Consider the following 20,945-nt stretch of genomic DNA (forward strand, 5'->3'; position numbering starts at 1 on the left):
ATAGGGTTAAGACTAAATTTTCAGACTAGAATGTTGTTCCAGGATCAACAAAATATGATGACCCAGGAACGCATCTAACTCAGCAATATCAGGACGTGCGTCAGTCAATGGGGGGGATCTACTTGGTTACAAACATTCTTCCAAATATCTTCCTTTAGCTTCTATCCCTTTAAGAAGCTACATTTCATCCGTTTCATTGGCCATGTGTATTACAATGCATGTAGTGTACTAATACATGACACTGTATATCAATAATAATTATTTTAATGACTTCCAAGGTGACCATAATAATAAAGTATGCAGTTAAGCCAGGGCTAAATAAGCACTCAAAATTACTCATTGCAATGTATATATAAAAAAAAAAAATGAAATATTTATACTTTATCATCCAAGTGGTCCTTGAAACATGGAGCTCTTTACTTCTTATTGTTATGTAGGATTCCTCTGAGTATAGGTGGATTACTGAAAATGAAAAAAAATAAAAAAGTGCTTATACATGGTTGTATTGTTCATGTAGGCTACTTGTTATTCAATAAAAAAGAGAAAAAATGAAAAGAATATAGCCTAGGTGACGTTCATGTGCGTTCAGCTCCTGAATACGATCTTTATACTTGACTTAAATGCATTGGTTATGCATCGGATTTGAGATGTGGCCACTGCATCACGAAAAATGGAGACATTAATGCAATCTTTCAGGGGTGGGGGGATAACATTTTTGGAGAAATCGGGTATATGTCATTGAGAATGTTTGTTTTGTAGAACAAAACGTCCACGTATCGTAAAGTTATGTAGTCATCATGAAATCAGAATTGACAATATTTACTTTGTTAGCACACATTACTAGTCTTGTGGTATCTGTGCAAGTTAATACACAGATTAAAAATATGTTTATCATGCAATCTTTTGTCAAAATCTAAAAAAAAATTGCTTCCGCTCTGAAATAGCATTCCTTCTCTGATGACGTCAGTTTGACGACTTGGGTTGAATATCCTTAACCACTCCTCTCCAACCATCATTCTGATTTGAGCGAGGGATGGAGAGGAGTAAAACCCTGGACATACGTCACAACAATGAAGTAAAGTCGGTTGCAATTTCTGGTTCATGGGGACTTTATGTTAATCATAAACATTATGAGGGCACATGCATTGAAACAAAATAATGGTGTGCAGTGCACAAATAAATAATTTATAATAACATGCAATATTCCATAACAAAAATAAGATTTCCTGTCATTATTTACTCACCCTCAAGTTGATCCAAACCTGTATGAATTTCTTTTTTCTGCTGAACACAAAGGAAGATATTTTGAACAATGTCAGTAACCAAACAGTTGATGGGCCTCATTGACTTGCATAGTATTTTTTCCATACTATAGAAGTCAGTGAGGCCCATCAACTGTTTGTTTACTCATATTCTTCAAAATATCTTCTTTTGTATTCAGCAGAAAAAAGAAATTCATGCCGGTTTAGAAAAACTTTAGAGTAAGTAAATAATGACAGAATTTTTGGGTGAACTATCCCTTTAAAATGGTTTAAGTGTGCAGTGTCCCTTTAAGAATGTGTCGGTTTGCTCCGCCCTGTAAGTTTATTGGGCTCTTTTGCTCCGCCCGGGTAGCGTTTGAAAATACAAGTGAAGGGAGGAGACCGACATTCAGTTGGCTGCTAACCTAGTTAACTAAATACATTTTATTGATATCTATACCTCGTTTGCTGTAGCTAGTTTAAAGTTTTAAGCTTTAGTGATGTCAGAGGAGCTTGTGTGTTCAAAGCCGGAGGAGGTGAGAGACGCCGAGACTGAAAACGCCGTTGAAATCATCGTCAAACTAACCAGCGAAGACGCACTAAATGATCATGATCATAATGTCAACCAAGAGACAGAAAGAGAGACAGAGACTATCTGTAATGTCATCAGGCCAGACCACAATCGGGTTTCTAAAGGTTCGTAATGTTTATACGCCATGTGACCGACTGTGTGATTTGTTGTGATTTCAGTTGAACTCTTGCATTATGTCAAGTTACCATGTGTGATTCACTCCCCCTCCCAAAAAAAATTAATCGAATGTCACACGTTTGACTTTGACACTGCTGTTTTAACAACATCACATAGGCCAAAACACATTTGGTTGTGTGGGTCTATAGCAGGGGTGGCTTACCCTGGTCCTGGAGAGCCTCAGTGCTGCAGAGTTTAGCTCCAACCCTGACTCACCTGTCTGTAGCTTTCCAGCAACACTTCAAACCTTGATTAGTTTGTTCAGGTGTGTTTGATTAGGGTTGGAGCTGAACTCTCCAGGACCAGGGTTAGCCACCCCTGCTCTATAGGGCACTTTACTGAACTGCCATTGCTGATGTTTTCAGAGTTATTTCAGACAGAAGAAGATGGTGATGATGATGATGACGATGACAGCGGCACCGATTATCTGAATAGTGATGAAAGACCCTGTACCCATCTACAGCGAGCGGAGAGGCCAGGAAATGGAAAACTGCCGGACACCTTCCAGACAGATCATCTTCTATACTATGAGAGATTCAAGGCTTATCAAGATTACATGCTGGGTAACCATTCAAACACTTTTGAAAGTCATCCAAAAAAAATTGTGAGTTAATAAATGTATTTATAAACCTGAAATGATTGACAGGTGACTGTAAAACATCAGAACTAGAAGCCTTCACTGCTGAGTACCTGGAGAAGATAGTGGAGCCATGTGATTGGCAGGCCATATGGCATACTGATGTGTTTGACGTGCTGGTTGAAGTAAGTTCATTGAAGCATATGGTGGCAAGTGCTTTTTGGGAATTTACAGTCAATACTTATGATTGATGCATTCACACAAAAGGATGTTTCGAAAGCTGAGGATTGTTGTTGTAGGTTGTTGACGTTGATTGTAAGGAGCTAAAGGCAAAGGTGGAGCTGGTGCTACCAATGGAGTGTGAGACCAGAAGCTGTGATTTTACTGAAGAGTCCATGAAGGCCCTGCTGGAAGCTACACTTCATAAAGTACCTCTTCTGGAGCTCTCAGTTGTCTACGATGAGTCAGGGGACTTTGATCAGACGGCTTTGGCCCTGGAACACCTCAGGTTAGTTAACCCATTAAAGGTACTTTTTTCTTTTCCTTTTCAGGGTTTGACAATAATGAGCACTCAATTCAGTTCTCTTTAGCGTAGTCTTGTGCTTGAATCTGAATAACGAAAACAATTAACTGCCACCAAAGAACCTTGAAGTTAATTTTATTATTATTATTGACTATTATTATTTTTGTTCTTTAACCTAAATTATTAACTTAAAATCGGAGGGCTTACTTCAAATAAATATATTAAGGCAAAGAGGTTCAGCTGACCAAAAAGTTGGGAAATCCCTGCATTGCATGCACACCTGAAATGATGTGAATTTGTACATCATGTGTTTGAAAGACAAAAGCCTTCCAGAGGAAGTAATACATGGTTAAGTCAAGTCTCCTTTTTTAATATATAGTGCTTTATACATTACAAATTGTTTCAAAGCAGCTTTACCGTGATATTGGGAAAATTATGTTTTGGCTGTTGTTCAGCTGAAGTCAGTTCAGTGTTGATTCAGTTCTGTTGTAAAGATCATCAATTATTAAATTAGTTCATTTCATTATAAATCAGTTCTGCAAAAAAAAAAAAAAAAGCTGTCATCCAGCTTAGTTCAGTTCTCATCTAACATCGCATTTCGAAGGCTGCTTCCTTCGGAGGTCGCATTTGAAGGCTGCATACGTCAGAGGCGGCCTCGTTTATGAAAAGTAACCATAAGATTGCAAAGCAAGACCAAAATTACAATATTTTACCTCACAAGGAATAACGGTAAATTTTATTACCTTACTTTTCTTAAATAAGACATCCTTGATGACGCATGCAGCCTTCAAATGCGACCTCCAAAATGAGACACAGCTAGTGTCAGTGCAGTCAAATCAATATTATTATTGAATATTAAGTGTCATATTAAGTGCAGGCAAGCCAGAGGCGACTGACATGGAACCCAAACTCCATCAGGTGACAGAATGGAGAAAAAGTTAAAAGATTCACTGAGTGATAATTCAAATAATTAATGTGTTCATCAGGAGCTGATTAGTGTGCAATGTTGCAATGTTGAGAAAACACTTCTTAAATGGATTTTCAGTTTTCTTTTCTAAAAAGGCTGACTGCTTATAAATTCAGAAGGTCTTACAGGTTTGTGGAATTGCACACACAGACCAGATAATATTGATGAAATACTGAAAACTGAGACCCACACAGCATTTGATTACTGGATTTACAGAAATCATTTTACTTTTTCAACCAAAATTTTGTCATCATTTACTCACCTTCATGTTTGGTTGCTCCAATACTGTATGAGTTTCTTTCTTCTGCTGAACACAAAAGATATTTTGAAGAATGTTGGGAAACAGTTGACGTAGTCATTGACTTCCATAGTGTTTTTTCCTTCTATGGAAGTCAGTGAGGCCCATCAACTGTTTGGTTACCAACATTCTTCAAAATATCTTCAGCAGAAGAAATAAACTCATATAGATTTGGAACAACTTGAGTAAATGATGACGACATTTTCATTTTTTAATGAACTATCCCTGTAAAAGTAAAATGATTTCTGTAAATCCAGTGATTAAATGCTGTGTGGGTCTCAGTTTTCAGTATTTCTTCAATATTATCTGGTCTGTGTGTGCAATTCCACAAATCTGTAAGACCTTCTGAATTTATAAGCAGTCAGCCTTTTTAGAAAAGAAAACAGAAAATATAACAAACTAAGAATTATGAATAATGTACTGCCATTGTGTGAAAAACATGTAATCATGTATAGAAATCATCAATAGAAAATTAACTGTAGTCTGAGTACTGTAAAATGTAATATAATCGAAGTACTTTATTTTTGGAATCTGATTATATAATCCAGTTTACATGTAATAAGTTACTACCCAGCACTGTTCATAATACATTAACTAATTTTAATTATTCAGCTTGAAAAGTTTCAAATACACGTGTGGTTTAGTGGTCATGAGTGGGTGAGGTACTGTAGCCATAAGGCGTGATTTGAGTATTTAATGGTATGTTCTATTTGATACTCAGATCTGCCATATTTTGTCCATCAAAACAGTGATGTAGTTGTATACAAGTTTGGGTTGTGATTCTGATGAGGTTTCTCTGTTATACTGAACTGTCTGGTTAAGCAGGTTTTCCTGTCATTGTTATTCACATCTCCCCCCACACTGTGTCCCCATCATTCACTATTGCATGTTTCGGTCTAATCCCCACAGGTTTTTTTATAAACATATCTGGAGGAAATGGGATGAGGAAGATGAGGATGATGACTTTGATTACTTTGTTCGGTGTGTCGAGCCTCGTCTTAGGCTGTAAGTGTCCTCTGTGTGTCCTGTCTCTTCCCCTGAAGCATGAACCAACACTGAGTTCATCAAAGTCTGTTAGTATCCCAGAAGCACTGTGTTAGTTATAAAGGAGCTCGGACCACCAGGTGGCAGTGTGTACTCAGTAATGAACAGTTGTTTGTTATATGACAATGCTATAAACTGCTCTGAGTTATCCACATAGGTTTACTTTGCAATTTTTAGAGTCATTATGAAATTAGATGTTTAATTTATGCATGGGATATCTATTTTTAAATTCAGTTTGGCATAAACAACAGTGGAGATGATGTCAGACAAATTAAATGAGTCTAATGGCACCATTGTGACTTTTTTTTACTGAACTTCACAAGTTTGAAGCAATTATTTTTGGTGCCACTAGTGATGCAGAAATTCATCATCAACTTTAATAAGTACAGGATTTTATGATTCCTCTCACATTTTTTTTTATTTTATTTTTTTATCTGTCCCTTCAAGGGTTAGTTCACCCCAAAATGATATTTCTGTCATTAATTACTCAACCTCATGTCGTCCCAAACCGTAAGACCTTTGTTTGTCTTCGGAACACACATTAAAATATTTTTGATGAAATCCGATGGTTTCTGATCCACACATTGACATTGATAAAACAGTCACCGTGACTACAGTGATTCAACCTTAATGTTACGAAGGGACGAAAATACTTTTTGTGCACAAAAACAAAACAAAAATAACTTTATTCAACAAATTTGTCTGTCCTCTGTCATACTGTTATGCTATTTTTGTTGCAGAGCTTCTGTTTACGTCCAAACGTGGGGTCAGCATTGGTACGACACAGGACCTTGCCAATACTGAGCCTGTGGACATAAACACGGAAGCTCTGCAACGAAAATAGAATAAAGTCATTATTTTTGTTTTATTTTTGTGCACGTAAAGCATTCTCGTCGTTTCATAACATTAAGTTTGAATCACTGTAGACTAGTTGACTATTTTCTCGATGTCTTTAATATCTTTCTGGACCTCAAATGGTGCAATGACGTTGCTGCCTATGTGTGGATCAGATGCCCTCAGATTGCATCAAAAATATCTTAATTTGTGTTCCGAAGACAAACAAAGGTCTTAACTAACCCTTTCATGTATTTTCCACAGTTACTATGATATCTTGGAGGATCGTGTTCCAGCTGGTCTTGTCGCTGAGTATCACTCAGTGCTGGCGCTCTGCTCGGAGAAGTTTCGGGAGTTCTCCAGCCTGAGAAGTGACCTGAACAGTGACTCTGAGTCTGAGCAAGACAACGTGTCCATGGTGGAAGGGCTGCGCATGTACGAGCAGCTTGAAGCACTTAAGCGCAAGCTGCGTATTATTGAAAACCCACTGCTCAGGTTATTATTTCTGCTGTGTGTTTTGAGATTGAGAGGTGTCATGTATATGTGTGCCCACAACGTGGCTTTACTCCTCAACCACAAGTTAATCAGGAGAGTAACGTAATGAGTATAAATGTGATTAATATTGATATCAGGCATTCATGGTTTTTGAAATATTGGCTGATTTACGTTTTTTCAAACCTCTGGATCAATACGCAGTGCTCCATAATTAATCATCAGTCTTTCCTAGTTACCAGATTTCAGATCTGCTGGGATCAAAGACGTGTTAATCTGAACAGCTGTGTTTGAGCAAGTGTGAATGTTAGTTCTTTGGTTTGCTCACTCGTACCACCTGCGTGTCTGTTGCAGGTACGTTCTGGGCTACAAGGTTAACTCTGGTCAGCAGTCATGCAGGGCAAAGGGGCCACGTTCTGCCGGCGGCCGTGTGGTCCACTTGGTTTCTGCCTCGGCCACAGTTCACCAGCTTCAAAGCTTGATAACTGACAAACTGATGCCCCACTATTCGAGTGAAGAGTTTGAAGTGCAGGTGTGTATGACCCTTTCTCTTTTTCATGGCCCAGTTGCATGCTGGCCAGAAGACCTTTATAGTACTCAATTTTTCAGGAAAATACTGGCTTTGTAAATGGAGATTTTGGGAGAGGTTTATGAAATCTGGACTGTGAAAGAATGGGAGAATCTCTTAGTTTTAAGCCATGACAAGACATTTGGGTGGGAAATATGGTATTCGAATTGGAAAAGGTCACTTCACCTATTTTGAGAGCTGAATCTGGATGGGGGATGGTCTGATCATTTTAAATAAAGTAGCTTCAGACAAAGCAGGTTGAGTGCAAATCCTGCCCAAATGCTGATATTAATGCTCTTCTCTCCCGTCGCCTCTGATCACTGTCTTTTAATTTCCTGAGTTTACCTCTCAAAGGTTAATATCTGGCCGAGAGCGCTCGCCGCCTCAGCTCTTAGAAAAAATCAAATCATCGATTTCACTCATGCTAGTATAATTTTATGACTGCTAGGTCTCAGTGAATAATTTGGCGATTAAAATCTCGCATGTGCTTTCTTCTCCATCTTCTGTTCGAATAGTAAGATTAAAGAGTGTTTTGTGCCAAAAAGAAGTTGTTAGGACGGTATGATCACTAACGTGTCAAGGTGCTTTAATATAGGATTTGTAAAGCACACTGTTCATGTACTAGCTCATGTTTGATCTCTCTTGTTTCGTGAGCCAGTTTATCCCTCAAGAACTTGTTAAAATGGTGCAGAAGATGTGTGTGCTCGCATGTCTCTTTTCAACCCTACTGAGACACATTCACTTCAATTTGTGTGTGTCAGACTGTTTTTACTCTGTGATTTGAAATTCAGTTTTTTATTGCTTTTTCTTCGGGATAAGATGAATTGGACTTAATGTGTTGTGTGTTTTGGTCCCAGTTTCACAGTGACCCGGTGCTTGCAGTCAATGCATGCTATGAGGGGGATGTGGTCATCATATGCCCGGGCCTTTACAGCATCACCAGCTCCATCAGTCTTGTCGACTCTATCGAGGTTGAAGGTAATCACATGACTTGCCATGTTATAGATCTTTTTGAAACTTATTCACAGATGAATAGTTCACATTTTTAAAAATGTTTTTGACCTTGTAATGTTTAATGAAAATGTCATAATTGGGCCTTTTGGTGAAAACTACAGACTTCTCTGGTGATGAATGCAAGTCATTTTACATGTTTCTTTTTTTTCATAGTTTTTGGCAAATTTCATGGAAACTAAAAGAGGTTAACATTTATGTTCTTCCAAACTTTTTCTTCTGTGGAACAAAAAAATCATTATAGAATTAAATCAAATTAAAATATCATGTTAAAAAAAGTTAAAATTAATTAAGACTGTAGCATTGTGTGAGGACAATTACGAAGAAAATTTTAATTTATGGATGAACTATCACTTTCAAATTTAGTGACATTAGTAATGTCTAAATATTTTGGCCAGTTTTAGCTGCAGTGATGTAGTAGAGACATTGACCTGATTGATTTGAAGGCGGTACTTTTTTTTTTTTATTTTTTTGTCCACCTCCATCTAATAACTCAGAGGAAATCACCTATATTTTGTACTATTCTTTTCCCTTTTAATAAAGCTTTGTGAAATGGCATGCTTCATAACAGTAAGTCAGAAGTCTGGCACGATGCCTTGTTTGTCAAAATGGTTCCCTGGACGTGTATAAAACGAACATCGCAATTGGTGCGTGATATTAGGAAGCCTTCTGAGGTAATTGAGCTCGATGGCACAATAACCATCTTCCAATGATGGGGTGGAAATTAATGCATGAGGAATGTGGAGGCTAGCGAGCAGAGAGCACACGGGGTCAGGGTCGAGTCTCTTTATGCAAATGGATGACCTGCAAAGTCAGATAGGGATGAAGTTAAATGAGGTAGAGGAAAGAAGGCCTGGAGGCCGCTGTTTAAATATGGAGGTTTTGTGTGCTTGGCAGTCCCTCCTGCAGCGTCAGGGAAGCCATGAAAGAGGAGATAACACACAGGCGGCTGCTGGCTCTACTATAGGAGAAGAGCAACTCAATTAGACCACTGCCAGATTACCATAGAAGAACTCGGCTCCCTGCGCTAAAGGGTTCTGTGCTCTTTGGTATTTAGAGAGAATGTCACACATGCCTCTGTCTCAGGCTACGGCTTTATCGCCAAGATAATTTGAAGGAGCTGTAAATAGTTTTGCATGTTTTACAGAAAATGATTTAACCCTGCTGCATGAGATGGAAAATGTTAACTTCTTTCTCTCTTCTGGTCAACATAATCAATCTCTCTGTATTTTCTGCCTGTTTTGGTAAGTGGATTGTGGTAAGTGGATCTGCCATTGTGGATGTATTGGAGCAAATGGGAATACAGAATTTTTTTGTAGTTTCCATTCTACACTATAGAAGTTTACCCAACTATGGCGACTTCCGCTTCTTAGGACACTGGAAATGTGATAAAGCTCCATTTTGAGACTTGCAATGGTGTTGCATTTTGGAGAGCAGGAAGTACGATGTGTGATTCTCTGTGTTATTCCCATTCAAAGCGACCCACTGCTGTCAATTACGGTGAGATCTTCCAACAAATCCACTCTTGTTACCTGCAGGCGTAGAAGTGAGGATGGTACTGTGACCTTATTGGTCTATATTCAGCCTTTGGCATTTGAAGAAGTGTCTGAGAGCTGACCAGAGTGCTGAAGTTCATCTGAGCATTGTTAGAAAACTCTGGAAGAAACCTGCTTCAGGACCATCTGTCAAAGAGCAGTGTGTAATGAAGCCGGGCTGTCAAACTTTGAACCGCTGCTCTCGCTGACCTGTCACCACTATCTCAAACTAAGATGGTGCTAAGCTGACCTCTCAGTCATCAGTCTGCTATAGACTCAACACGCTTGTTGATGGTCATTTAGGCACATTGTTACTTGGAAACCATGTGTCTAGACTGAGAGATGATCTAATTTCCATAGAGAATTAGGTCCTTTGTGGAGAGGCTTTGCTATAATGAGATGTTCTTTGCTGGATGGTAGGCATAGTTGTAAATGACAGTAATCCATCAGGGTTAAGGGCCTGTCAATTTCCCTTCGGCGTTTTTGTCATGCAGGTTCAGAAAATGTTTTATTCAAAGAGTGCAATTTTAACAGGTTCTTGTTACTGTCGAAAATATGCCATCACTGGTCTGTTTTATAACAAGGGTAGTTTAGAGTTTTTATTTTATTTAAAAGAGGCATAAATAACATTAAAATATCCCTGCAGTGACTTTTGAAATTTTTTTTTAATTTGGTTCTATTTTATTTTGTAAGATAATTTTTAGATTTTTGTAAGTTGCAGTAAAAAATACAAGGGTTTGTTATAAAAAGCACTGTTTGCAAAGACATTTCTCTCCCTGTCTTCTCTCAGGATACGGTCTGCCGGATGAGGTGGTGATTGAGAAGCGTAACAAGGGTGACTCTTTTGTGGAGTCAACGGGAGCAAACGTCAAACTCTCAAATCTGAAGTTCATACAGCGCGACGCCATTGAAGGCATCCTGTGTGAGTCTCAAAGAAAATTGGCCTGTTCCTTTTCCTCTTTTCCAGCTGTTTGTCGAAGAGTCTTGAGGGACTGCTGCTGTTGAATGGGAAGCAGCATATCCACCCGAGACCTGACGTGCATTCATTCGGTCTCTACAGCAACACCATGAAAAGAGAGTCATCTTATTTTTTGCTTGTCATTTCATTGGTGAGCCATTCTGGCATGTCTAGCCTAGGGAGCTTTTAAATCTGTATCCCCGTGTGCAGTTACTGTACATTGAAGGTTTGCTTCCTGTGGGATTTCTGATCTGGTCAGCACAGGTTTGCTTATCCACTAGATATCCGGCTTGCTTCCAACACAAAATGTTCCCTACTGTATTAAGGCTAGGTGATAGCTAAAAAAAAAAAAAAAAAAGTCTCCCACTATTCAGACTTGTATATAAAATCTATATCTTGGGTTATGTATTTGGCTTTGATGGTATTGTTAAAAAGCAATCAAGGCATGTTTTCTATACTGTCTTTAACTGAATGAACATAAGGAAAATTATAGTTAATTTATTTACACTATAGGTTTGGGGTCAGATTAGTGTTTTTTTTTTTTTTTTTAAAGAAAGAAATTGATACACGTCACAGCAAGGAAATTAATATAAGATCATGCATACATACACACACATACAAGGGTGTGTAATGTGTGTGTGTGTGTGTGTGTGTGTGTGTGTTTTATATATATATAATATAATACACACACACAACATTTTTGTAGAAAACATTATATACACAATGGGTCTCATTCATGAAACACGAGCAGAACGAAAGTGGTTCTGGCGTAAATTTTTGGATTCATTAAAATGTTCGTATTTTCCAAATGTTAGTTGAAACGAAAGAAATCTACACCTGCTCCCAGCCACGCGTAAATAGTGCGTTTAACATCCGAACGTTTTGCTCATTAATAAGGCTGCATTTTAATTCACCTTAATAAGGTACATATTTACACAGCATTTTGAAAAACATTATATATAGTAATTACATACGTTTTTTCTTTTTACTTTTATTGTGAGAGCCAGTAATAGCATCTGCAAACGTAGCACTTTAATCAAATAATTCATTGATTTCAATAGGGCTGGGCAAACTAATGGCCCCTTAATTGTTATGGAAATTGTTTCCTATAAAATGGCCAAAATCTTTCGTATGGTGTCATAATATGATGCCCATATATAGTTGTCAGTCAGATTTAATGGGCAGGATTTATGGTAATTGAGAATGAGCGTTTACGCGCGTCCCATTTACGACTGTTTGGAATTCATTAACACACACACATTTCACTATCACTTCTGATGTTTACGAAGTATTTGTGAATCAGCAGAAGAGTTTTCGGGAAGGTCTCTTTATGCGCAAATCACTCACATATTTACTCGTATATTTACGAATGTTTCACGAATGAGACCCATTATATATAATGTTTTCTACAAAAATGTTGTGTAATAAGAAATTGATAGTAAGAAATTTTTCTTGAGCACCGAATCGGCATATTGAATGATTTCTGAAGGATTGAGTAACACTGAAGACTGGAGTAATTATTCAGCTTTGCATCACAGCAATTAATTACATTTTAAAATAAAATAAACACTTTGTAATATTTATTTTACAGTATTACTTTTTGTCCTGAACTTGTGAATCAAAGTTTTGTATCAATTGTAACAAACATTTTGAACTGATTCAAAGATAAAACCTACTATTCTTGCAGCTAAAGTGTAAATAAAAGATGCAATTTAAAAATGTCTTAACACTTTCATACTCACAACTCAAGATCATGGATCGAATCTAATTGCGCCTTCTAAATCATTGTGATGTTGTCAGTGTTGTTTAATATTATAATGTGTATATTCAGTATAGCCCAGGACTATTTTCAATCTTTGTGTGACCGGAGACCTTTCCTCCTCCTTGCATGTCCTGTCACCGTCCTCCAATATTTTTTCGATTTGTCACCCTTTCTTTCATCAGGTGTTCGCCAGGGGAAGCTGGAAATGGAAAATTGTGTGATGCAGTGTGAGACCACAGGTGTGATTGTGCGATCGGCGGCCCAGCTCTTCATGAACATGTGTGACCTTTACGGCTCCAAGGTAAGCTGCACTAGCACATGGTACCTCACATAATTTATAAAATGACTTCTTCACTTATGAAAAGGGTATTATCATTTGAATGTTTCACTCCATCATCTATTCTTTACGATAGTTATTACAGTATGAGATACAGGTGTGAAAGATCTCACCAGCAGCATTCTTTTGACTGATTTACCACCAACTGCTTTACTAAAGAGCCTCTTCTTCATTCAACAATATCATTGTTATTTCTGATGGTCGCTGTGTGCTTGCTTCAGGGCGCCGGTGTGGAGATCTACCCTGGGAGTGTATGCAGTCTGGTGGGCAATGGCATCCATCACTGCAAGGAGGGGATCCTGATTAAGGTGAGCAAGATGAATGAGTTTCTGCTCTTCTAAACGCCTATAGATTAGCCCGTCTAGCTTCTGGTTACTGCTAATCGTTGCCCAGGCAACGAAGTGTCTTACCTGACCCAACAGAGGCACACTGTAGAGCTGTCTTGGTATTGTATTAATGACCTTAGTGGATTATTGCATTTAAAAGACCTCCAGGGAAGTTAGCCCCTTTAGTGCGTTAGTGGAGTGGGACTTCACTGGCCGCCATGGGGCGTCTTTGATGGTAATGCCTCTAAGCTGTGTCACCAGAGGTCAGTACGATCACACAGTTCAGAGGAAAGCTCAGAAAAGCAAATGAGAACCCTGCAGTTATAGAGACAAATCTTTGTGAAAAATTTTGCAGATCAGATCAGTTGAGTATTTCATGAGCTTAAATATTATTTGATGGCTTTCTCAAGTCCGTGTTAGTGTTTCACCTGAGAGCAAATTAGATTCACACACAGGTAGCAGCATCCCAAAAGGATTTTTCCGTAATTAACTCTAGTGGAATAATTGGATTTTACCTACCTTCCTAAAGCTTTGTGCATTTGTGTACACACTGTGCCTGTCTTTCATTCTTCCTCACGTTGCTTAGGCCAAAAAGAGATGTGAGAGTGTGCGTGCATGTTCATTTGTGTAGGCATGCTGCTTGTTTACCACCTCCTGCTTCCCCTTTGGCAGGATTTTGCAGATGAGTTGGACGTCATGCCTAAAATCACCATGGTGAATAACGTGATCCACAACAATCAGGGCTACGGCGTTATCTTGGTCAAGCCAGGTGACGCTACCGTGGAGGATCTGCCCGCAGAGCCCAATGCCGCAGGTGCCCCTCTTTTTCTCTCTGTTCCTGCCGCCTCAGTTCATCAGCAGCAGGGCAGATTCTCAAATGAACACCAGCTAATTTATTAAAGTGTTAGTTCACCCATGAATTAAAATTCAAATATAAAAATAAAAATATCATTAATTACTCTCCGTCATGTTGTTCCACACCCGTAAGACCTTCATTCATCTTTAGAACCCAAATTAAGATATATTTGATAAAATCTGAGAGGTAAATGACTCGTCCATAGACCGTAATTTAACCGACACTTTCAAGGTCCAGAAAGGTACTAAAGACATCATTTAAAATAGTCCAAGTGACTGCAGTGGTTCAACTTTAATTTTATGAAGCAACAAGAATACTTTTTGTGCGCAAAAACAAAACAAAAATAATGTCTTTATTCAACAATATCTTCTCTTCTGTGTCATTCTCATCAATTGTTTACATCCAGCACTTCCATGTTTTACTTCAGAACGCGGGCTCATTATTGGCTGGTTCTTGCATCAGCATCATGCGTATACATCGTGCTGCTCACATGATCAGCTTTCAGGCATTCGGACGTAAAGATGGAAGCCTTCACTGTGCTTACTGCAGCAACTGCATAAGGATAATAGAATATATTATAGATTGTAGAATAAAGTTATTTTTGTTTTTTGTGCACAAAAAGTATTCTCGTTGCTTCATAAAATTAAGGTTGAACCACTTTAGTCGCGTTGACTGTTTTAACAATGTCTTTTTCTGGACCTTGAAAGTGTTTTATATTGCTGTCTATGGACGAGTCGGATATATCTCGGATTTCATCAAAAATATCTTAATTTGTGTTCTGAAGATGAACAAAGGTCTTACAGGTTTGGAACAACATGAGGGTGAGTAATTAATGACAGAATTTTCATTTTTGGTTGAACTAACCCTTTAAGAACATGTATCTTAAAGTACCTAGCAATAACTGAAGTAGAAACACTAACATATGCTATAGGTTTTATTCTAGGCCTAAAATGAACATTTCCCCGTTTTTTGGTTCTAAAGTAGTTTATTTATTTATTTTTTAATTTTTTTTAGAGGAAAGAAAAAAAAGAAATTCTTAATCTTCTCACAGCTTTTTTTATACAGCTACTGTTAATAGTGAACAGCTTGTCAAGCTTCAAAAATAACACAACACTGAAAGATGCAAGATAAATATGTGATATTTCAGTTAATAACTGATATTATAAAGATTTGTGTTGGTAAGTATTGGATATTTAATTGTACACCTGCTCATTTACCCTATTTTTTACTTTTTCCATTATCAAAAGCTCACTTAAAGTTCATCTTAAAAAACACTAATAGATAATAAATGTTGAATCTTTAGCAAATATAAAAATGCATATTCAGTTTTCAAACTCTACTTAAGAAATTCCCATATATATATATATATATATATATATATATATATATATATATATATATATATAATATATATATTAATATATATATTAATATACACTGCCAAATGATTATGCAATTGACATATCAGTACGATTTTAGTACAATAAACATTCAGATTTTAGTTTTTTCTGATTTGTCTCTTGCATAATAATTTGGAACGCAGTGTAATATATTAGTCAGCTGTAACCCCTTTGACCTAAACTATTGACTCCTGAGATTTTAAACTAGTACCTCCTGAGATTTTAAGTTAATATTTCAATAATTTAAAAACAACACATCTGCAAATCACTGCAACTGGGTCATTGGGTCCAGTTGAGAACTGTATCAGACCAATTCGTGAACCAGATCGACTGCATAGCTTCAGAGATGACTCATGACATGAATAGACTACTTTTATGATGCTGTTTTTCATCCTTTTTGGATCTTGACAGAAAGTGGTCAGCATGAACTGTCATTGTATAGATAACTTTTCTTATGTTTGGTTCCACAGAGGGGAAAAAAAAAAAAAAACTGCATTTGATTTTGAAACAACATGAGGTGACATGCATGAGTTATGGGGGAATTTACCTTTCATGTAGTGTGTAATATATAGCTGTCATCCTTAAAAGGTGCCATAGAATGGAAAATTGAATTGACCATGGCATAGTTGAATAACAAGAGTTCAGTACATGGAAATGACATGCAGTGAGTCTCAAACTCCATTGTTTCCTCCTTCTTATGTAAATCTCATTTGTTTAAAAGACCTCTGAAGAACAGGCGAATCTCACCATAACACCGACTGTTACGTAACAGTTGGGATCATTAATATGTACAACCCCAATATTTGCATATACCAGCCCATGTTCAAGGCATTAGACAAGGGCAGGCAGTAAAGTCTGGAGCAGCACAGCTGAATCATCAGACTAGGTAAGCAAGCAAAGACAATGGCGAAAAATGGCAGATGGAGCAATAATAACTGACATGATCCATGATAACATGATATTTTAGTGATATTTGTAAATTGTCTTTCTAAATGTTTCGTTAGCATGTTGCTAATGTTAAATGTGGTTAAAGTTACCATTGTTTGTTACTATTCACGGAGACGAGAGCCCTCGCTATTTTCATTCATAAACAACTTCATTTTTTTATAATTCTCTCCAACAGTGTGTAATGTTAGCTTTAGCCAAGGAGCGCTATCAAACTCATTCAGAATCAAATGTAAATATCCAAATAAATACTATACTCACATGATCCGATGTATGCATGCATGACGAACACTTTGTAAAGATCCATTTTGAGGGTTATATTGGCTGTGTGAACTTTGTTTATGCACTGTATTATAGAGTCGCGAGCTTGGGGGCAGGGAGCGAGAGGATTTAAAGGGGCCGCAGCCTGAATCGTCGCATTTCTAATGATGCCCCGAAATAGGCAGTTAAAAAATGTATTAAAAAAAATCTATGGGGTATTTTGAGCTGAAACTTCAGACACATTCAGGGGACACCTTAGACTTATATTACATCTTAACAACACATGTTATCATCAGCACCTTGTCCGGCAGATGAAGTAAAATGTCTGTGAAGTTTCAAAGGTCAAACACATTATAAATGAAATGAAAGAACCGGTTCTGAACTAATGCCACTTTATGGTCTTCATTGGCTGCCCCGAACAATGCCTACTTTGACCTGCCCTCAAACACTGTGGTTGTAGCTGAGGCCTGGAAGTTTTGATTTGTGTTGTTGACATGTCAAGAAAATGCTGATTCCTGCTCTGTGAAAGCAAATCCACTTTGCATGCACTTCCAAAAGATGATGACTCTGGCTTGAATTGATAAGCTAAAGCCAATGCTATCATTACGGTTTGAGGCCTCCAGAGCTGAAATTCAGATATGGTGATGAGTGTTTTGTTTCCGACAGTGGTAGACCAATCACAACAGACTGGGCCATCTGACCAATCTGAACAGAATAAGCTCTTGGAAAGGAGGTGTTTATCTTTTATTACACCATTTCCAGACACTGAAAAAATTAAAATGGCATAATAGGGGCACTATTCGTTCACATTTATGCTGAATTTTGAAATAAAGTAATTCTTGTAATTTGTTAGGAAATACAGAAACTTACAGAAATGATACACATGCAGAAATGTGCTTCAGCTTGCAAATAATACAGTACATAAATAATACATGCGTGTGTCCAGGGTTAGTCCACAGACATTTTTTCTTTTTTTCTTCATGTCCTTAGTGTGTTTTTTTTTAAGGGGAATACTGTAACCTTGAAATTTTTTTTTTTTTATCTTTCACACATCTCATCATCTTTGCCACAAATTAAATAGGCCACGACCACTTTCCCCAGTACTGTAAATGGTTCTGTGTGTGCCTGCATAAGCCACATGCCTATATAGCTCATGAAGAAACCCGCAGGACTCAGTACGACTATGCGAAATGTGCTCTACTTTCTCCTGTGGTAATATCTGTGAAAATGTATTCGCTTGCATAAAATTTTTGTTAAAAATGCCCCCCTGGGGCTGTTGGAAGGCCTGTCTGTAATGACTGCCATCCCCATGGCACATTTCTTCAGCAGGATTGGCTTTTTTCCTCTCTCTCAGCTAGCTCCATTTTGAGAAAAGGAAAGAACGGAAATACGCTTGACATTCAGTGAAGGGCAGCTGTGAATGCAGTGTGCTTAATTTCTGAATTATGCTCCGCAGAAGGCGTCTCGGCTTCAAAATGCAAGTAGAACCTACTTCTCTGGTTCCTTTATGTTTCCGCCTCTAACCGTTTACCTTGGTCGAATGTACACATTGTCATAGTGAATTTCTGTGCTGTATTGTTTAAATGGCAGATTTATGTTAATGTATGTTAGAGAGTAATTTTTAAACTGGCTTTCCTAAAGATGCTTTCTCTTTTCTCTTAGAATATAGGAAATTAAATTCTCTGTCTAGTAGTATTACAGTGAAATTGTTCCTTGCATCACTTGTTTTTCCAGGACCAGCAGGGTTTAGTTTTAGTGCAAAAGCCTTCCATTTAGGGGAGAGTCATAGATGTTTCAAAAATCCTTTTATTGTACCCTATCATTTTCAGGCTGACTATAACCATTCATATTACTCTCTGCTGTAAGGATGGAATGAAAGCATGTTGTGTTGATGCATCAGTCTGCGCTTCCTGCTTTTTGTTCAGGAATTAAAGGAATAATTTTCCCAAAAAGGAATACAAACTATCATTTGTTCTCACTCATGTTGTTTCAAACCTGTACATACTCAATTTTCTTTTAGGTTTGAGGTTTTAGAGTAAATTTGCTATCACCAAAAGAATTCAAAAACCAAGTCTCTTCTGTTTTGTCAGATGAGAAAGAGGAAGAATCTGAGGACACGGGAGTAAAACCAGAGGCTGATATGGATGAGGATGATGATGACAATGATGGTTATGATGTGCCCATCATTGTTGTGGAGGAAGACTGCCCAGCCATCAAACATAGCCGCTCCGTCCCTCCAGACTTCACTGAGGGAAATGATGCCATCAAGCAAGAGTTGGTTGCCACGTCAGCCAAGAAACATGGGCTTCAGAAGAGCCGGATGAAAGCACTAGGGGCCATGCGGGCTGATGAGAATCTACTTTCGCAGGAAATGTTCATTTCCATTCATGGAAATCAATTCAAGCACAATGGAAAAGGCAGCTTTGGTACCTTCCTGTACTGAAGGCATCTCTACGGCAGGCATGCACAGACACACTTTACTGTTTAACTATTTATTCTGTACTTCTTTAATTTTGCTACACGTTTACTTTGAGCTTTTCATTAATTTCATTGTGTGAGTGAAATGCAAAATGAATTAAACACGTGCTAAAATATGCAGGCTTTTAAAAATGTCTTTTTAACCTGTCTTTTTGGATTTAATTTTTGTTTATCAAAGTTTTTAAACACTGAAACATGTGTACATATAATAACACAAAAAGCAGCACCTTGGAAATGTTTTGTTCACAAGATCTCATGTTTTAGAACAAACGTGTTCATAGAATTCTTTTTTTTTTTTTTTTTTTTTTTCAGAGTTCTCACAGTTCATGTTTTATCCACACTCTAGTTTAATGGTTACTATTGTTACTAATAAGTTCTAAAAAGCGTTTGGTCTCTGAAAAATAAAGGAAAAAAGCAGTATTTTCTTTCTTAATTCTAAATATTTTGTAGAAATAAAGTTTTATTGTTCCAAATGGCAAACATCTGCTTTATGTAGTCTACTTCTTTTTGAAAAAAGCATATGTGTAAAAGTTACTGGTTTTGCTGGTGTATAGCGGTTCCTTTTGTGAGTCAAAATTTAATTCCCATTAATAAAAAAAAAATAAAAAAATAAACTTCTCAGAAAATTAAAGATAAACCTTATTACAATGGTGATCACTTGTTTTATTTGATAATGTGTTTTAAAGATAATGTGTCTAAAGAGCTACAGTTTGACCTGCATTAGCCAAACTTGTTCCTCAAGCCAGCAGTGATGCTAATTAATTTTAAATGGGAAAATAAATGAATCACAAAAAAACAAACAAAAAAAAAACACAAGATCTTTGAAGGGCATTAATGTGAAATCTAACAATACAAATTAATTGAAGTCAATGAGATGGAGGACAATTAAATAGTTATCCATCCTTATACCCTCTTCTAGCGCCATGTCAAATTTAGTTTTACACCAAATTCTTTTATGAATCAACTTTAAACTGCAACTCGCAAGCGTGTGTTGTGAAGGCCTATTCTCTTTTTAAGGAGACTTCTGGGAAAGAATTCTCTTCCTGTTTGTTACACATTCATAACTTTTTCTTAGTTTCACAAGATGTCTGTTTGTTGTATAGGTCAAAGTCTTTGAGCGAAATCGATGATAAATATATACCTCTTTTTTGAAGAGGGAAAAAGGACCTGGGGGTTATTGATTTCTTTTTTTCCTTTTACTGGTTCTTCTGGCATATTTTAGATGCAATAGAAATGGAGGGGAAAAGAAGTGACAGGCTTCTTTTGTAGCGATTGTTTTATCTTCAAATGAGGTGTCAGTCTGGACAGACTAAAGCAAGAGCTTGCAGTCATTGAGGACTCTAGAAAGTATCCTATTTTGAAGCTGTGTCCTTCAGACCAGCGAGCGGTCTGGGGAACAATGGCAGCATCCATTGTTCGGGGTAAGGGCGACTGTCAAAGCCACTGAATGTGCAGTAAGTTTGAGCGTCCCCTATGACTGTAAACCACCACGCTCTCCTTGTTTTTCTCCCTGGTCTTCTGCCTTAATGCTAAGGTGACCTACAATATCTACCAGTTGCTCATTAATTTATGACAATGAGCGTTTCACCTTCCAAAGTTTGTGATGCTGCATTTGAATACTAGAGTAACAAGCTGCTCGTGTAGACTTTAAATAAAAGAGAGTGCTGAATACAGTCTTGTTAATTAGCAGTGCAGTCTGTTAATTAAATGTCAAGGAGTATTGTCCTTCTCTTGAGGTTGGAGTTTTCTTGTTTAAAAACTCAAGACTGTTGAGAGAAGCTGTG

At 37.5% G+C, this 20,945-nt stretch overlaps 1 protein-coding gene across 1 annotated transcript; it reads left to right on the forward strand.

Annotated features, from left to right (window-relative positions):
• Positions 1 to 1,634: 1,634 nt before the first annotated feature.
• On the forward strand, positions 1,635 to 19,633 carry shcbp1 (SHC SH2-domain binding protein 1). The gene is made up of 13 exons (XM_067400581.1): positions 1,635 to 1,937; positions 2,355 to 2,552; positions 2,636 to 2,751; positions 2,866 to 3,074; positions 5,264 to 5,359; positions 6,497 to 6,727; positions 7,079 to 7,256; positions 8,150 to 8,270; positions 10,629 to 10,760; positions 12,741 to 12,859; positions 13,117 to 13,203; positions 13,894 to 14,035; positions 18,774 to 19,633. Exons 1-13 carry the CDS (start codon positions 1,742 to 1,744, stop codon positions 19,124 to 19,126), a joined length of 2,178 nt encoding a protein of 725 aa, XP_067256682.1. The 5' UTR covers positions 1,635 to 1,741; the 3' UTR covers positions 19,127 to 19,633.
• The last annotated feature ends 1,312 nt before the right edge of the window (positions 19,634 to 20,945 follow it).

The sequence above is a fragment of the Chanodichthys erythropterus genome, chromosome 11 (genome assembly GCF_024489055.1).
Source record: "Chanodichthys erythropterus isolate Z2021 chromosome 11, ASM2448905v1, whole genome shotgun sequence".
Classification (NCBI taxonomy): Eukaryota; Metazoa; Chordata; class Actinopteri; order Cypriniformes; family Xenocyprididae; genus Chanodichthys; species Chanodichthys erythropterus.

Coding starts and splice junctions, on each gene's coding strand:
- shcbp1 (XM_067400581.1), top strand. CDS start 1,742: ATGTCAGAGGAGCTTGTGTGTTCAAAGCCGGAGGAGGTGAGAGACGCC. Junction 5,360..6,496: donor GTCGAGCCTCGTCTTAGGCT/GTAAGTGTCCTC, acceptor TATTTTCCACAG/TTACTATGATATCTTGGAGG. Junction 6,728..7,078: donor ATTGAAAACCCACTGCTCAG/GTTATTATTTCT, acceptor TGTCTGTTGCAG/GTACGTTCTGGGCTACAAGG.